The sequence below is a fragment of the Bos grunniens genome, chromosome X (assembly GCF_055505025.1).
Source record: "Bos grunniens cultivar Pamir isolate PY7600 chromosome X, Bosgru_T2T1.0, whole genome shotgun sequence".
Lineage (NCBI taxonomy): Eukaryota > Metazoa > Chordata > Mammalia > Artiodactyla > Bovidae > Bos > Bos grunniens.
In genome coordinates, this window is record NC_141194.1 from 142045885 (window position 1) to 142061859 (window position 15975).

At 42.4% G+C, this 15975-nt stretch overlaps 1 protein-coding gene across 21 annotated transcripts in view; it reads left to right on the top strand.

Annotated features, from left to right (window-relative positions):
* The window catches only part of LOC147341525 (fibrous sheath-interacting protein 2-like), a 142079-nt gene extending 128690 nt beyond the window's left edge, over window positions 1-13389 (top strand). For 18 of the 21 annotated variants that reach the window (XM_086389728.1, XM_086389729.1, XM_086389731.1 and 15 more), the window contains 6 exons: window positions 2148-2639; window positions 5070-5167; window positions 6578-6624; window positions 8694-8737; window positions 10794-10860; window positions 13177-13389. In XM_086389728.1, the coding sequence (XP_086245854.1) occupies window positions 2148-2639; window positions 5070-5167; window positions 6578-6624; window positions 8694-8737; window positions 10794-10860; window positions 13177-13322 (894 nt within the window). In that variant the 3' untranslated portion in view covers window positions 13323-13389. The remainder of the gene's footprint in view (window positions 1-2147; window positions 2640-5069; window positions 5168-6577; window positions 6625-8693; window positions 8738-10793; window positions 10861-13176) is intronic. The other 3 variants (XR_015159843.1, XR_015159845.1, XR_015159844.1) reach the window with 1 other exon arrangement.
* The last annotated feature ends 2586 nt before the right edge of the window (window positions 13390-15975 follow it).

Here is a 15975-nt window from a genome sequence, read left to right on the forward strand (position 1 = left end):
CTGTTTTGGATGAAATTCCAACAAAAGCAAAAGAATTAAAACAATCTGTTTCACTTTTCAGTTTGTCACTTCTTGAGCCACGTGAAAGCAGTCACCATCATTTTAAAAGAGCTGCTTCTAGAGTTGAGGATTCTCAAGCACAAATTAATATATTTGGCCAGGAAATCATTAAAAAACTGTTTGAAAAATCAGAGCTGTGCTTCTTGACTCACATGTTCACAACGGATAGTAAAGAAACACTACAGAGCAAGAAAGAAACTGCTGCTAGAAGAAAATGTGGTTCCTCATGAACAAACAATCTCAGCGATGTACCAACGTACAACACAAAGTTGAAAGACAAAACACTGGGGATCGCTGGCCACCAAATCACTCAAGAGATCTTGGAAGGGGTTCTGAACACCTTAGAGTCATTTGCAGACCTACAGTTTAAACATGTCTCTACATATGCTTTTTCTGAAGTTGTGAGAACACCTACTGAAAAAGTTTTTGCTGTGCAACAGAAACCACCAATGAAAACAATATTTCCCAAGTTACAAACACTGACTACGTTTCCTGATGAATCTAAACCAAGTAGTATGATTTCCCAGGAAAACATAAACAATGCCTTCAACAGCTTTATTTTTTCCATTCAGAATTGCTTACTTATGCTGTTAATACTGTTACTGACATGCTTAGTATAATTAAGAACAAACTAGACAAAGAAAAATGCCACAAGGAACCATCTTCAACTAGCATATTTGAAGAAAACATTGTAGCAAGTCAGATCATCAGCACACTGATAAACCAGTGCACTTATTTCTATGAGTTGATGATCAAAAGCCATCCAAAGGAAAATCTGCTCCAAGGAGCTAAAAATGCCTGCACTGTTAATTGCTCCTGATTTACAACTGGACCAGAAATGTCCACTTCAAAGTCAAAGGGAATTAGCTGCTGGGATGATCCTCCACAAGTCTCCAGCTTGTTGTCTTATTCAGAGGAAGATATGAAAATAAAGGACAAGACTTCCTTAGATGTACCTTCATATGTCAGATACTCCACAGGAGATTCAACTAAAACCATAGAGCCAATGGAAGGGCTCGAATCAGAGTTTAAACCATCATCTTCTAGAAGTGAAGCCCAAGCCTTCAGCCATTTTGATCAAGCTGTGAAAGGAGACTACTCTCTCCCAGAAGGCACTGTCTTACAAATTTCATCTCAGAAATCCAGTGACTCTGCACAGGCAGCACTAGAGCACCCATGTCTTTCAAAGAAACGGAAGAGGGTGAAAATCAAAGAGTGCTTCACTATGAGCCCCTCAAACCAGTTGTTAACCCAGATTTTGTTTTGCACAAAGGATATTCCTTTAAGGCAGCATTTATCTGAAAATCTGGTTTGCAGTGTTACAGAGGGATCTAAGATTGGTAACTCAAATTAACTTAAAAGTTCTGTGGCATCATCAAAAGGCTACAGAAATGGGAAAAGTTATTTGTTTAACTGTAATGGTCTCTTCCTTAATCTGGCTTTAACATTGCAAAATGGAAAGTAACATTTGACTAGGGAAGTGAGGAGAATGAAAATTTACTCTTTGAAGCTTCCTTTGGAAAATATGTTCCAAGGATTAGGGTGTTGGAGGGGTGAGGAGTGAACATTCAAAGTCCTTCACAATGTTGCCATTATTCATCAGTTTTAAAAATCCCGGTCAGCCAACACTTTGTCTTTTCCATGAAAATTTCTTTATTTAGATTGGTGTATTAGTTCCCTAGTAAGAAGTTGAGAAAAACAAGTTATCGTGTCTAAATCTGTTATAAGACTTTCAAAGCAAATGATGAAAACAGTGTACTTAATGTATGCATTTTGCATTTCTTGATGAGTAAAATGTAAACTTTGAAGCAAAAGGAGGAACCTTAGGGTCTCTTCTTTGAACTGGACTGTTAATCTTGAATGCAAAAAAGAATTATCGAAAAGAGGAAATATTGCTTGTGATTTTCATTTATTTTTTCTTTTAAACATATGACTAATATATAAGTGAAAGGCACTTAAAGATAAGTAATTTTACTAAATTGAAATAGAAACCATGTGAAAGTTGCCTTACCATTCAATACAGTAGAGCCACAGCAAAAATGACTGAATTGATTGTTTTTTAACATTCATTGTCTCTTTAATTCCAGACTTCTAGTAGAAATTCATTTCAGAGTTTAATAAAGCCCGACATCACCGAAGTGGAGCTTTTAAAAGATGTTCAAAGCAAAAAAGATCTTATCATTTGGTTACTAACTCATGATATTCGTCAAGAAAGTTTAGAAAATAAAGAAGAAAGCTTAGCTTCTGATGAAGATGAAGTTGTTTTACAAGAGGTTGTAAAAGAAGAAGAAGAATTTCCAGAAAGCCCACTTGAAGATCAAGTAAAAGAAGACATGAAGCTCACTACCAGCACAGTGGCTCACCCTAAGCCACCAATGAGCAATCGCAGTCTGAAAAAATTTTTGTCAGTAGGAAAATGTCAGCCCAAATCCAGTGTGACTATAATGACTGAAGTGTCACCAGCAAAACAGACGGAATCTGAACAGACACTAATAAGAACTGATTCTAACATTGATGTAACTACCTCAGAATGCGTGACTGTCACAAACTCGTCTTGGGAGAAGAAGACACAACTAAGCGTAAGTGAGAAATGTAACTATCAGTGACCAGGTTTCTATAGAAAGGGTAGAGAGTTTCACAAACTTAGTCCAAGTGATACACATTGGGTAGGAAGATAAGGGCATCAACTGGATCCCAAGTAGTCTCTCCCAGTTCTGATGATATTTACAACAAAAGGGAAATGATTAACAGATGAAGCCAGGTGCCGGGGTCCAGCCCTGGTGGGTCCAGAGAATTCGAAGGGGAGACGGCTTCGGTGATCAGGATACAATAGAATCAAAGATACAAAGAGTGGTTAAATAAGGATAGCTCAGTGAGAAAATTCAGTGAAGAAAAGAGGCTGAATAACTTGGTTTACGTGGAAAGCTAATAAAATTCCAGGACAAGGAATTTGCATCACCTACGTAGGCCGCAGGCGTCCTCCCGTTCTCCAGAAGGAGAGGAGACACTAAGGCCTCCCCGGTCAGATCTTAGAAGCCCAGGCAAAATTAGTAGGCTTGACGAGCCTCCACGCTACAGATGGGAATTCAGCCAGAAGGTGAGAGAAAGAACGACATGGGGAGACCAAGCTTTGGTGAACAAGGCCCGCACTTTATTTTCCAAAGTAGTTTTTATACCTCAAGTTGTGCATAGAGGATAGTGGGGGAAGGGGTAGAGGCATGCAGTAAGCCAGGCTTTCTTCCTGCAAACTTATCATATGCAAAAGTTTAGGTGATTTACATCATCTTCTGGCCAGGAGGCCTGTTAACATTTTAAGATCCTTTCTTCAGAAACTTATTTTTCTCTAAAGGTGATTATTCTAAAGTCAGGCGCCACCCTCCAAAAGCATTAGATAAAGTTGCATTCCTATAGGGCAAAGGTGTGGTGGGCTATAACAAGAAAAGAATTAACTCAAGGGTCCAAGGTTACAAACATTAAAGCTATTACTTACATTCCTATACACCAATTATATTCAGCAATACACTCCCAGGGACAGAGTAGGTAAGGGATATGGAAACTTAGCAGCAAACCTTGGCCCAACAAGTGAAAAACCCTTCACCAATACAATTTCTAATCAATCTTTTAACTGCTCAAAGGAATCTGTATTTAGACAGTTTAGAACATCTCATGCCTCTCACAGTTGGGAGGCTATGAACAATCACATGTGGCCGGAAGAATCTGTTCAGGCAGGCTAGAGGACTTCCAAAGGAGTTTGTAGGTTGAAACACTCTTGCCACGCCCAGGAACTTTATTGACTGGAGCTGTAAGTTAACTCTTTTTCAGAGAGAGGTGGTGGTGGGGGACAGCCCCCCGTAAAGTCAGAGGTGTAGGTGAGAGCACAAAGCAGTAAAGTAGGCAGACTCTGGTTATGGGGGTAGATGCTCGAGAATTTCCAGGGGGACCCCTGAGGCTCGATCCTGCCTTTGTGTATGCCGAGCCTCCTTCCTCGTGACCTCTGCCACGGGCGGAGTTCCTCACGCTGGCTGCCGGCAGCCAGGAGCCTCGATTGAAGAAAAACAGATCATGGAAAGAGTCCTAGGCTATTTAGAAGGACAAGAAAAACAGAAAACAGAAACTGGTTAGGAGAAATACAAGCTAATTATTTAAAATGCTAGGTTGTGTGGGTTTTTGGTACACTTTACTGCCCTGCAAATACTCATTGGAAGTTTTGTGTGTACCAGCTCCTTTCCAGTGGGCAGGACCAGAAGATGGACTTGAAGGGGAGTAAAAACATTCATGCAAATTCAGCCTATCTGGGTTTGAATTCTGGCTTTGTCACTTAGTAGCTATGTGACATTGGGGAAAGTTATTTAACCAACTATCTTCTTAAAAATTACTTATCCAGCTTGTTAGTTGAATATGTTGAATATTCCCCCTGTAAACAGCCCATAAACTCTAGCTCTTATCCCTGGTTCTGTACCCTTCTGGTGGTGATCTGGGCCTCACTGACCTCTTGGGTTAGTCCTACCCCCAAAATCGTACCTTAGTCATATGTGTGGGGATTACACATGATTTAGAATTTCCTAGTAAAACAATCCCATGGATTATCCATTTGCAGGAAACCTGGGTTCAGTCCTTGGGTTGGGAAGATCCTCTGGAGAAGGGAAAGGCTACCCACTCCAGTATTCTGGCCTGGAGAATTCCATGGACTACAGTCTATGGAGTTGCAAAGAGTCATACATGACTGAGCGACTTTCACTTCTTTCCAATTAACTCAGAAGCAGCAATGAACCAGAGAAAACAAAACACAGGAATATGACTCTGGCCAGTTCAGGAGCTCATCAGGTCAATAGCCTTGCACAAACTCTATGTATTGGGATCTGTTTATTTACTGGAAAGCCATGTGAAATCTCATGAGCAAACAAAGTGTGCCTGGTCAGAAATGCTGGCTATATAGATAACTAAGGAAATGTTGTGGTATATTTTATTTATTATAAACACTCTTTTGTGTCTTACTTGTATTTTTCCAGGAAACAGAAATGAGACCTAGCACCGAACCAACACATCACTTCATCCATAGAATGATGAGTTTATCTTTACATGATGAAGATCGGGCTTCCTTTTCTAGGTACAGTCAAAGTAATACTAGTTGGCTAAGGAAATAGAAATCTGAAATGAAGATTACGTTGATGGGAAGAATGGGCCCCTCAAGTAAACCTGTGAGGAAGCCAGTTTAGCCCGTCAATCTCCCCTCACTCCTTCCCCTAACTCCCCTCTGTGTTTACTTCCTGGGCCTTCCCTCCACATCTTTTCTCCTATTCCTATTTATCTGGTCTCTACTTTCTTCTCCTGGGATCTGCTTTCTAGTATAGTGGTCTATAGTATAGTTACTTTGAGTCTTTAATGTGTTAGGTTCTTGAATCTGGGAGACAGGCTCTGAGCCAGCAGTCCCCACCCTAACGGCTCACCTAAAGGAGTCCCACTTAGTTCATGTATGTACCTAAATGCTCAGCAGGGTGGCACTGTCAGAAGAACCCCAAGGACACAGGGGGCAATGTAAATTAGAGCACTCAGGGAAGAATTCTCACAAGTGTTAGAGTTGGAATTGGGCTTTAAATGATGGATAAGATTTAGATAAGGCCATCCAGGTTGGAAAAGACTATAAGAGAAAGGCTGGACCATGTGGTATCTATAGGGACAGGGAGGAACAAAGTACACTGAAGTCTTAATAGTTTTTCTAGAGTAGCCAAAACATGTCTAAAAGTGCCCCTGTGTTCATAAGAATATTCACAAACTGGGAACAGTAGCACTCTGTTTTTGTTTTTTAAAACTTTTTATTGTATATTGGGGTATCACCGATGAACAATGTTGTAATAGTTTCAGGTAGACAGCAAAGGGATTCAGCCATACATATACATGTATCCATTCTCCCCCAAACTCCCTTCCCATCCAGGCTGCCACATAACATTGAGCAGAGTTCCCTGTGCTACACAGTACTTCCTTGTTGGTTATCCGTTTTAAATACAGCAGTGTGTACATGTCCATCCCAAACTCCCTAACCACCCCTTCACCCCACCCTCCCCGCTGGTAACCATAAGCTCGGAACAGTAGCACTTTGTATCATGGGAGAAATAGGGCATAAGGAAGAAAATCCACCCTGTCCCAACTATATCCTTTTCCACCTGGCACCATGAAATTAAGGTTTCTTTTTGACCCGATGCCATTTTAGGACATCCACTCCTGGCCCACCACTGGCTTTATCTCCACTCACGCTTGTCTTAACATACATAATTAGTATTGCAGGCAAATCTCAACTGTTGGTATCATTGCACAACACGAGTGGGAATATATAAAACCAAGGTCAATGTAGCTGTCATTTTTATTTTGAGAACTCACAGACATACCATGCCAGGTTTGCATCTGTATAAATAAAGACTTGAACAGATGGTTCTTTAACAGTCATTATTATTCATTAATAATTATTCATTCCTTCATATAAAATACAAAGAAAATGAAATGTCTTATATCTTTTCTTTAGTTCTGATGATGAGAGTTCCACAGATCCAAGTGCCAAGGTTACAGAAGGTTGGATTGATTTCTTTTCTTACTTTAAATTAGATTGTATTTAAACAGAGAGTTTGTTCATCGCGTTGATGAATACTGAGTTTTCCAGTAGGCTGATCTAAATTGGAGGAATACTGAGTCAGTTAACCAGCTAGTGTGATGAACTAGTTTGCTTTTTCTGAAACGCTAGTAAGATTCCATTAATAATTGTGGTGAAAAGTATGTAGTGTGACTATAAGTTTACAGTTACCATGATCCTGTGGGAAATATCCAGGAAATAAAGGTTTATCACATCTATATGTAGACTACAGCCCATGCTGCTAGGATTTAATCATCTCTTTAAGTAGGAATGCTTGCTTTATATAACTAGGTCAGCCCTAGTAAAATATATTTAAAAGCTTTTAAAGCTAAAACTGAAACCTACATTTATTTGCTTGCATTAAATCTTGGCTAGGGTGCACCCCACTTTAATTCTGTCTCTGTTAAAACTGACTCCTTATTTATGAGTTGGGTTTGGTCCTCCATTCTTTTAAAGCTCAAAGGATCAATGTGGCTCTAACAGTGGGACAGCACTGAGGTAGGGGTATCATGTTTACTGTAAAGATGGCCTGAAAACTCCAGCTACAGAGCTGGAGTTGGCCTTGGTTGTTTCAAGCCTGCACCCACTCAAGAAGCTACTCAAGAAATATATCCTCTCCATTTGAGAGTGGGAATAACATTCATTAAAAGATGAATCATAGAATGGAGGTAAGTTGCCAGAATCCCATAAATAGGTCATCGTCAGAGGATGATACGTCACTGGCGTGTTTCCTGTATTATGGAATCATAGGCTGTCAGAGCCAGAAAGTAGCTAGTATAACCTTATTTTACGGCTGAAGAGACTGAGGTTCAGGGTAGGGAAGTGACTTGTCCAAGGTCATACTGTCAGTCAGAATATGGATCCCAAGTCTCCTAAATCTGAACTCAATGTCATTGTTTTCTTCAACTTCACTGCAGTGAGTCACACTTAGATATAGGTATCCTGTGGTAATATTTAATATTGCACCTGTCCAGTTCATGCATTCATTCACATTCAACAGAGTCACTGAGCACTTTCTTCGGGCTGGACGCTGTTCTAAGTTGTGGAGATACAGCTGCGAATGAGAGACAAAGTCTTCACCTCCTTCTAATTGGGAAGGGGATATAAACACAGTAGGGCTTCATCTGGGGTGGTGAAGAGTTGGCCAGGACTGAGCGACTGAGTACAGCACATAAACACAATAATTCTAGATAGGAATAAGTACTTCCCATTTCACCCAGATAAAGGCCAGGGTCTTTACAATGGCTTACAAGGCCACATATGGTCTGGATTCCACTCACCCCTCCTGGTAACCTGTCTGACCACCTCTCTTTATGATCCCTCTTAATCACTCCACTCCAGCCACATGAACATTTATCTTCTTCAGATCTTTGCTGAAGTATTATATTTGAAGTCAAAAATTCCCTGAACACTTTTCTTTAAAACTGAAACCCCAATGCCACCCCAGCACTCCCTGCTTTAATTTTATCCCTAGCATTTGTACCATCTGAAAGCTTTTTTAAAAAATTGTTTATTGACTCTCCCCCTTCCCTAGAATGTTAGTTCCATGAGGGCAGGGATTTTTCTCTGTTCACTGTATCCCCACATGTCTACAAAAGAAGCACAGAGTAGATACTCAGTACATATTTGTGACATTCATGAATGAATATGAAAAACACATAAAGAAGAGCCCACGTGATACAGACTGACTGGCTAGATTAGTTTGGTCCAAGAAGTCTAGAAACATCAGATCTTAATAACGGGAAGGAAGTGACCACAAGAAGATCTGGAAGCAGAGGGTCCCACACACAGAGTTCAGTAAGTGCAAGGGACCCTAGATGGGATGAGTTTGGCATGTTAGAGGCATCTTCCCCACGACCTGTGCCCAGAATTTGAGGATCTCACCTCTTTTGGTTTCTTCTGCTTGCCTAGTTTCTGCGATTCTCTGATGAAATTACTGAGGTTATTTTTGTGCTAAAATGTGTATATGTCTCAGAAATAACTGTTTTCCAATATTGTGTTTTGATCACAGAAAGTCTTGAATGTCCATGTCTGGAGAATTTGAGCAATCTTAAGGTAAATATTTTTCACTGGTTCCCCTCATGGTGAGCCAGTGGAACCCTGACAGAAATGAGGGAGTGCCTTAAAGTAAGGGTGTGGCGTGCCTTGAGGGGCCTCAGGAAGCACTCCCAGTTGGGGCCAACCCCTGGTTGAAGGTATTGTCCCCGAGTAAGTGCACAGAGTAAGCCCCTTAGCACCTGAGAACAATGGCACGCAAGGAGTGAGGCCCTGGAACTGGAGGGCCCGGTGTGGGCAGCGAGGGAACAGATGCTTCGAAGAGGAAGGGGCGCTGGCTGAGGGAAATGAACGCTGGCTCCATCTGCTTTGCAGGGTACCCTTCCTAGGCAGCTTTCCAAAAACCTGGCCCACTCCTTAGTGTGATCCCAAGAAATTCCCTCCACCTAAAGCCCTCTTAGGAAGTCTCTGAGGAGACTGAAACTACAGATCCTCCTAGATCCTCCTCTCTGTTTTGTATTACTTTTGCTTTACTCTTGGTTCACTTTAACCATCCCCCAGCACACGTGTACACACACATAAACACAAATCATCCCCCTTATCCTGCGTTATTTTCTTCACACCTCTTAGGTCACCATTTAGTCATTTATTCACCATTTATCAAGTGCCTACTATGTGCCAAGGGCTAGAGATTCAGAAGTAAACAAAGCTGTCAAATATTCCTGCCCTCATCCTCTGGCACAGGATTCACTTGAGTATAAGCTTCATGACAGCAAGGGCTTGTCTTGTCAGAATAACTGCCTTAGCACCATCAGAGTCAAATTTCAACTAAGTCAGGAGTGCCTCAACTCCTGCCCCCATGACGCTGATGGACAGCCCTGTGTGGGAACTGTTACACAGAGCAGAGGTTCTCAACCCTGGCTGCAGCCTGGAATCAACTGTAACAACTGACGCCCAGCGTTCCATCCCCAGAGATTCGGATTCAGTTGGTCTGGGTTGCAGCCTGGGCCCTGGGTGATGCTGATGAACAGGCAGTGTTGAGAACCACTGAGTTAGCGGACTTGTGTCTGGCCATTTAGTAGCATCTGCCCCTTCCCCTCCTTCCTTTGGATAAGGCATTCTCAACCTGACTTCATGCTAGAGTCACCCAGGCAACTTAGAAAAGAGAACAATGCTTGCCCCAGCCTCAGGGATTCCTGTTCGTTTGGGGCGGGGTCCAAGCATGCCTATTTGTAATATTTCTCCAGATGGTTGTGTTGTGCAGCCAACGTTGAGACCCAGTCCCTTAGATTGTTCTGTCCCAGTTTATCCCTTTATATATCCGATCCTCAGTATCTTAATCCATAAACTGCCTCAAATCCAAAATTTCACCATAATACTCTGCTCTCCATACCAACGACAGGTGTTGGTGTGGAGAGCTTCTCTCATCTCTCATGCTTCTCTCATCTTGCCTTCATTGATTTGCCCCATCCTTTTTAACCGCCCTCACCATGGCACACCTAGCCCAGCCACCTCCCCCAGCCTATTGCAGGCCCTTCTGGGACCCTGCTGCTTCTGCATTCCAGGGGGTGAGGAAGGTCCACAGAGCAGAGCCAGCGCCTGAGCCACCATCTCCGCCCTGCCCCCTCCAGGCTGCTGCAACCTCACACTGCCACTTTCTTGCTCCAGACCTCACAATGGTTAAGAATTATTTCAAAGAAGATTGGGGTAGTAAAATGGACCTCCCCTTGCCTCCTCCTTCCCTTAAGACCTCCACTATCATAAGCTTTGCTCAGAGAAGGATCGAACAGGTTTTATTTGTTCCAAGCTCCAGGAGGGGAGGGGCAGCATGGCTGACATTGTTCTGTGACCTGGGACAGGTGAGCCCTTGAAATTATCCGCCAGGGGCAGCCCTTGTCTGAGTCTGGCGCCAATCCTGGGTGTCCTAATTAGCAAGAATTATGAGAAGTCATGCCTAGGAATAACCAAAGTCCCAGAAGATAATTCTTTGAGACTGAGGGGCCCTGAGATTACTGTGTATGATGCCACCATGGTTGTGCTCCCTTCAGGGTTTCTAGTGTTCGCTGTCCATCAAAGGGCAGAGGCTTAAGCTGGTACTTCACCTTTGTCTTGGCAGTTTCTCACCCTCTATCAACGCAGAAGAGACCGGACCAGCCCATATTCCTCAAACGATGGCACTTCAGGTACAACAAATGTATCATTTTAGAATGAAGCTCTCAATTATGTCATTTTGAACATAGAGGAGTTTTGATCATTCACCCTCCTTGCCCATCACATTGAATGGCTCTTGCCTTGCAGCACACCCACCCACCACCAATACGAGGATGAGATAATATGACTTAGTATGTGTGTGTGTGTGTGTGTGTGTGTGTGTGTGTGAGTCACTCAGTCGTGTCTGACTCTTTGCGACTCCGTGGATTGTAGCCCTCCAGGCTCCTATGTCCATGGGATTCTCCAGGCAAGGATACTGGAGTGGGTGGCCATTTCCTTCTCCCTTAGTATGTATGTAGATTGCAATTTGCAGGTTATTATGCAGTTCTCTGACTTAAACCTGCAGGCAGTTCCTGGTCATGGGAGTAACATTTATTAGGGACCGGCCATGTACCAGGCATTCTGCTAAGTGCTTTTCTCACATCCACCCCGTGAAGCATCATTTCCATTATATCGACAAGGTAACAGTCACTAAAGCTTATCACACCATGCTTCCTTGAAAGTCTTGAAGCTCTCTCTGAGAGAGGAGAAAATGGAGGCAAATGACCTGCCTGAGGTGGCACAGCCAGCAGGTGGCTGAGCCAGGGCTCAAACATCACAGGTCTTGAGGCTCTATCCCATATTCTTTTTCCTGCCAAACAGGGGTCACATCTCAGAACTAAGCGGTGACCAGGAACTGCCTGCAGAGTTCAGTGATAAGTAGAAAAGATCCCATCTAGGTTTCCAAGTAGCATGTCCAGTCAAAGAGTAAAATCGCATTCTTCTGCGACTTCAGTTTGATGGGGACACCTCCTCCCAACCCCTACATTCTACACATTAGAGGAATTCACTGAGAAGCAGTTCAGATAACCTATTTTTGCTCTGATAAGGGCTTTTGGAGGAAGGAATGCAGAAATGGCTCACCCTGTGCTAAGGTGCTCAAAGTAGAAAAGCTCCCCCCAGAGGAGAGTTTACATTGAATTTGAAATTACAATGATACCTGCTTAGGAAACCCCCCCCCCAAAAAAAAAAGAGGGGACTTCTGGACCAACACAGGCTCATTACAGCTTATTTTTCACGAATAGGATTTTGGGGGAATCAAAATCAGTTCATGGTACAATGTGTCATTCCCTAGCCCTTGGCATGTGTCATGGCCATAAACACCCAGGTACATTTCTCTCTTCAGAGTGACCAGTACCAACCAAGTGAAGTCCATGGTGCTGCCCACAAAGCAGATCAAAGCAGCAGCAGGGTGTCTTGAAGGAGACCTGGAAATGGTGGCCAGGCATCTACATTTTTAGCAAGACCCGCAAATTGCAAAAACAAAGCTTTATTTTTCCCCTCAAGATTTTCAGAATGTGGCCTTGCAGTATATGCTTGAATTCTGTAACTCTTTGTCTTACTCTTTCAGAAGAGATCTCTCCATTCAAGCCTTTACCTTTGCCTTTGCACATTTTGGCTTTTTCCTTCTTAATTTCTTGGTTGTTCTTATTTAGTTTAATTTATCAGCACATTCCAGTACTGCATTATTGATCTGAAGAGCTAAACTATTCCCACCCCCCACTTTATTTGCAGTTAAATTTGCTATCTGCTACCTTAGTTTTAATCATAGATCCTTGGGGTTCCTAAGGTTATATTGCTAAAGAGAAAAACTGAGGATTTGCAAGAGGTCTAGGAGAACCCTGTCTTTTACTAGAAATAAGAAGGTATGTTCTTTATTGCCCTGTGTCTTTTTATGACATCTTGTCACAATTCATCAGCAACAAAGGTAAATGCGCATTTCTGTCCTTACAGATACAACAATCATTTTGTTAACATAAACTATTAGATGCTCTAAGAGCCCTTTGCACAAGACAAGTGGTATAGAACAATGAGTCCAAATGGAGCCTTTTATTGGCCACTCAAGTCCTGTATGGCTCACACAACAAACAGATCACTTGGGTCAGACAACTGAAAATGTTCCCAAACCGAGTGAGAAATGCTAGCCTCTTGTAGTGCACAGCTGCTTTTGCCTGGACATTTTGAAATGGACACCAGTACTGTTGAGAGTTGAAAGTTACCTTCTTGTGTGGAATTAGCTCATCAGGCTACCCATGTGACCTTAGACAAGGCATCTGACTTCACTGGGTTTCTCCTGCTTTCTTCCCAAGGCTGTCAGAAGGAGCAAACTACTCTTTGTGAAAGCACTTTTAAAAACAAAAGCTACGATATAACTACTTATTTCTGAATCCTAAATGATCACTCCCCGGGCCCTGACAGCAATTGGAAAGCCTGGTAACTGATCACATTTCTCTTTTGGTTGTTCACAGACTTTGAAAAGCCCCATACTTCCTCTAGACAGGGGTCTGAAATGATGAGGACGATATCATCGACTTTCTCCAAAGTGTTTTCAAGATCTAACACCAGTGTTCCGAAACCTTCCTCACCCTCACCCCCTCACCAGAACAGAAACTGAGACTGTAATACCCAATAACAGTAAGCATGTTGACCGTCCTCAAAAAATAAACGGTTGTTAAAGCTGACATTGTGTCCTACACACTGATTCTTATATTGAAAATAAGAGCAAAGAAAGCATAAAGAGGCAGTTGGAGAAAAGAAGGGTTTTGATAAATGCTTCTGACAAGCATTTTGGGATGAAAAGAGCAGCTCTGTGTCACATATAGATCCATCTAGCAGGCAGTGTGGGGTTGAAGCTCTGCTCTTGAGGGCCCTGCAGCCTTGCTGGGAAGATGAGAACTAACTCCAAAGCAAACGTGTCATACCAGTAAAGCAACGTGTCATCACATCTTTCAGGCACCCTGGGTGTTCAAAGAAGGGAGTCATCGCTGTGGGCTGGAGTCATTAGGATACATTTGCTGGAGGAACTGGAATTCACAGAACCCTCAAAGGACCGTTAAGGACCGTTAGGATTAGGGAGGCCTTGATGGCACCAGGAAGGCCATCCCCTCAGGTCACACCCCTGCATACACTGCTGCCACGCCTGAACAATTTAGCTCTGGCCCACAGGACATTCCACGATAATGGAAAGGGTCTGTATCTGCTCAGTTTGGTACAGGAGGCACCAGCCCCACGTGGCTATTGTCACTGGCGTGACTGAGGAACCCAGTCTTTCCATTTTATTTCAGTTTAAATAGCCACATGTAGCTAGTGGTTCCCTTATCAGACAGCACTAGTCTAATCGGTACAAGGCCTCAGGGACAGCAGCCAGTTCCAATTAGGTTGAAGGATTCCCTGAAAGGTCATTTCCAAAGTCTATCCTCAAACAAAGACGTGTAGACATCTAACTCCTCAGGGGGGCTTTGAAGCCTCCAGGCATCCTCTTGGTCCCTTTAAGAGACATGAACCACCAGTGTGGCCAGAGAGGAGCTCGTGGTTTCCAGCCATATTTGTGCCGCTGCACTTGTCAAAACTCAATTGATGGAGAAAGGATAAGCCCCATGGAGAACACCAAAGTCAGGGAATCACAAATAGAAAATTGGAACCTGCATCTGCCAGCTGGCCTCAAGCAGTGCTTGGCTAGAAACGGCTTCCATGAGACAGAAACACATGAAGATGATCACTCACTAGTCATTCTCATACCCCAGCTTTATCCAGGAATTTAGGTCAGTGGAAGGTCTCAGCCTTATACTAATGCCCAAGGGAAATATTTCTATGAAAGTAAATTTCCTTTATGCTGTATCTATAGTCCAGAAATGTTAAGTGAAGCTTAGTAAATAGAATGGCAGGCAGTTCTGCCCAAATATCACATATACCTAAATTGCACTGCCTTCATCTCATTTCTGCCCTTACACACTGAAGTTCATCGCACGTGGCAGCATAAGTTTAAAGTTAGCTTTTAAAGATCTACAATAATGACGAGCACTGATCTTACATAAGCCTTTGTTTTTATTAAAAAGTAATACCAAAAAATAAAACTGTTTTAAAGTAATAGCAATCCAGTTAGGAAATCAAAAGTTATAAAAGCTACAGTGAAAAGTTTCCCTCTCCTCTCCCAGCTGTCGGCCTGGTTCACCTCTCCCAAAGCAATCTCTATTACCAATGGGAGCAGTATCCTTCTCAGAGTTAGGCTTTGGATAACAAGTGTATTGTCATATGACTTGAGCAAGAAGTCTAGTCTCCTCCCTCAAACAAGGCAGAAAACAGAGAGGAAGAGGGAGGTGAGAATGGAAGGAGAGAATGCGTGCACGCTATCTGACAGCTACTATGTCCTAATATCACTGCATTCGTAGTCTCAAATAAAGTCAGTCATTTTTTCCAATGCTCTTTTGTCTAATGAATTAAATGTCAAAAGGTGAGCACCAGAATGGGAGGAAAGGTGCTTACCATAGCTCTTCAAAGTCTGCTGGCCAAAATACATTAAGAGTGTATGAGCTGGTAACTACAGTCCTTAGAGACAGAACCATTTAGATATTTACCTGTGGCGGATTCATTTTGATATTTGGCAAAACTAATACAATTTGTAAAGTTTAAAAATAAAAAAAAATAAAAGTAACAATGCAGTGAAATAAAATGCAAATTAGAATAACTAAAATGCAAATTAGAATAACCCAAATGTATCACAATATACCTTTTAGAGAAGAAAACAGGAATAAAATGATAAAAATCCAGTGTTGCCCAGATGTAGGGAATTACATTTGAACTCTACAGTGGTGACAATCCTACAAATTTGATCTTTCTGAAAAGCAGTCTAACAATAAGATGAGTTATGGTTCCAGCTGTACTTTTGGACCTGGTAACTACATTTAGGTAAATTTGGTCCAAGGGAATAATATAAAGCGAAAAAAAATGTTAAAGGCTATATAAAAACGTACATAGCATTACTATTAATTATGAAGAAAAATTAAAACAATCCTAGTGGGACACTGGTGTGGTGTATTATCAGGAAAGAATGCTAGTGAAAATACATACACAAAGGAATGCAGATATGAAATAAGTAAAACCAGCACACAAATAAGATGTGAGCACAGAATAAGGCCCTGTTCGGGCCTCCCCACACAGGGGCGCTGGGAGGGGAGGCGTCAGTGCCCCTCCGTTCCCCTCGTGCTGTGGATGTGTTCCAAGGGGCCCAACCGGGCCTGCCAAGCAAGCAGGACATGAACTGGAAGGGC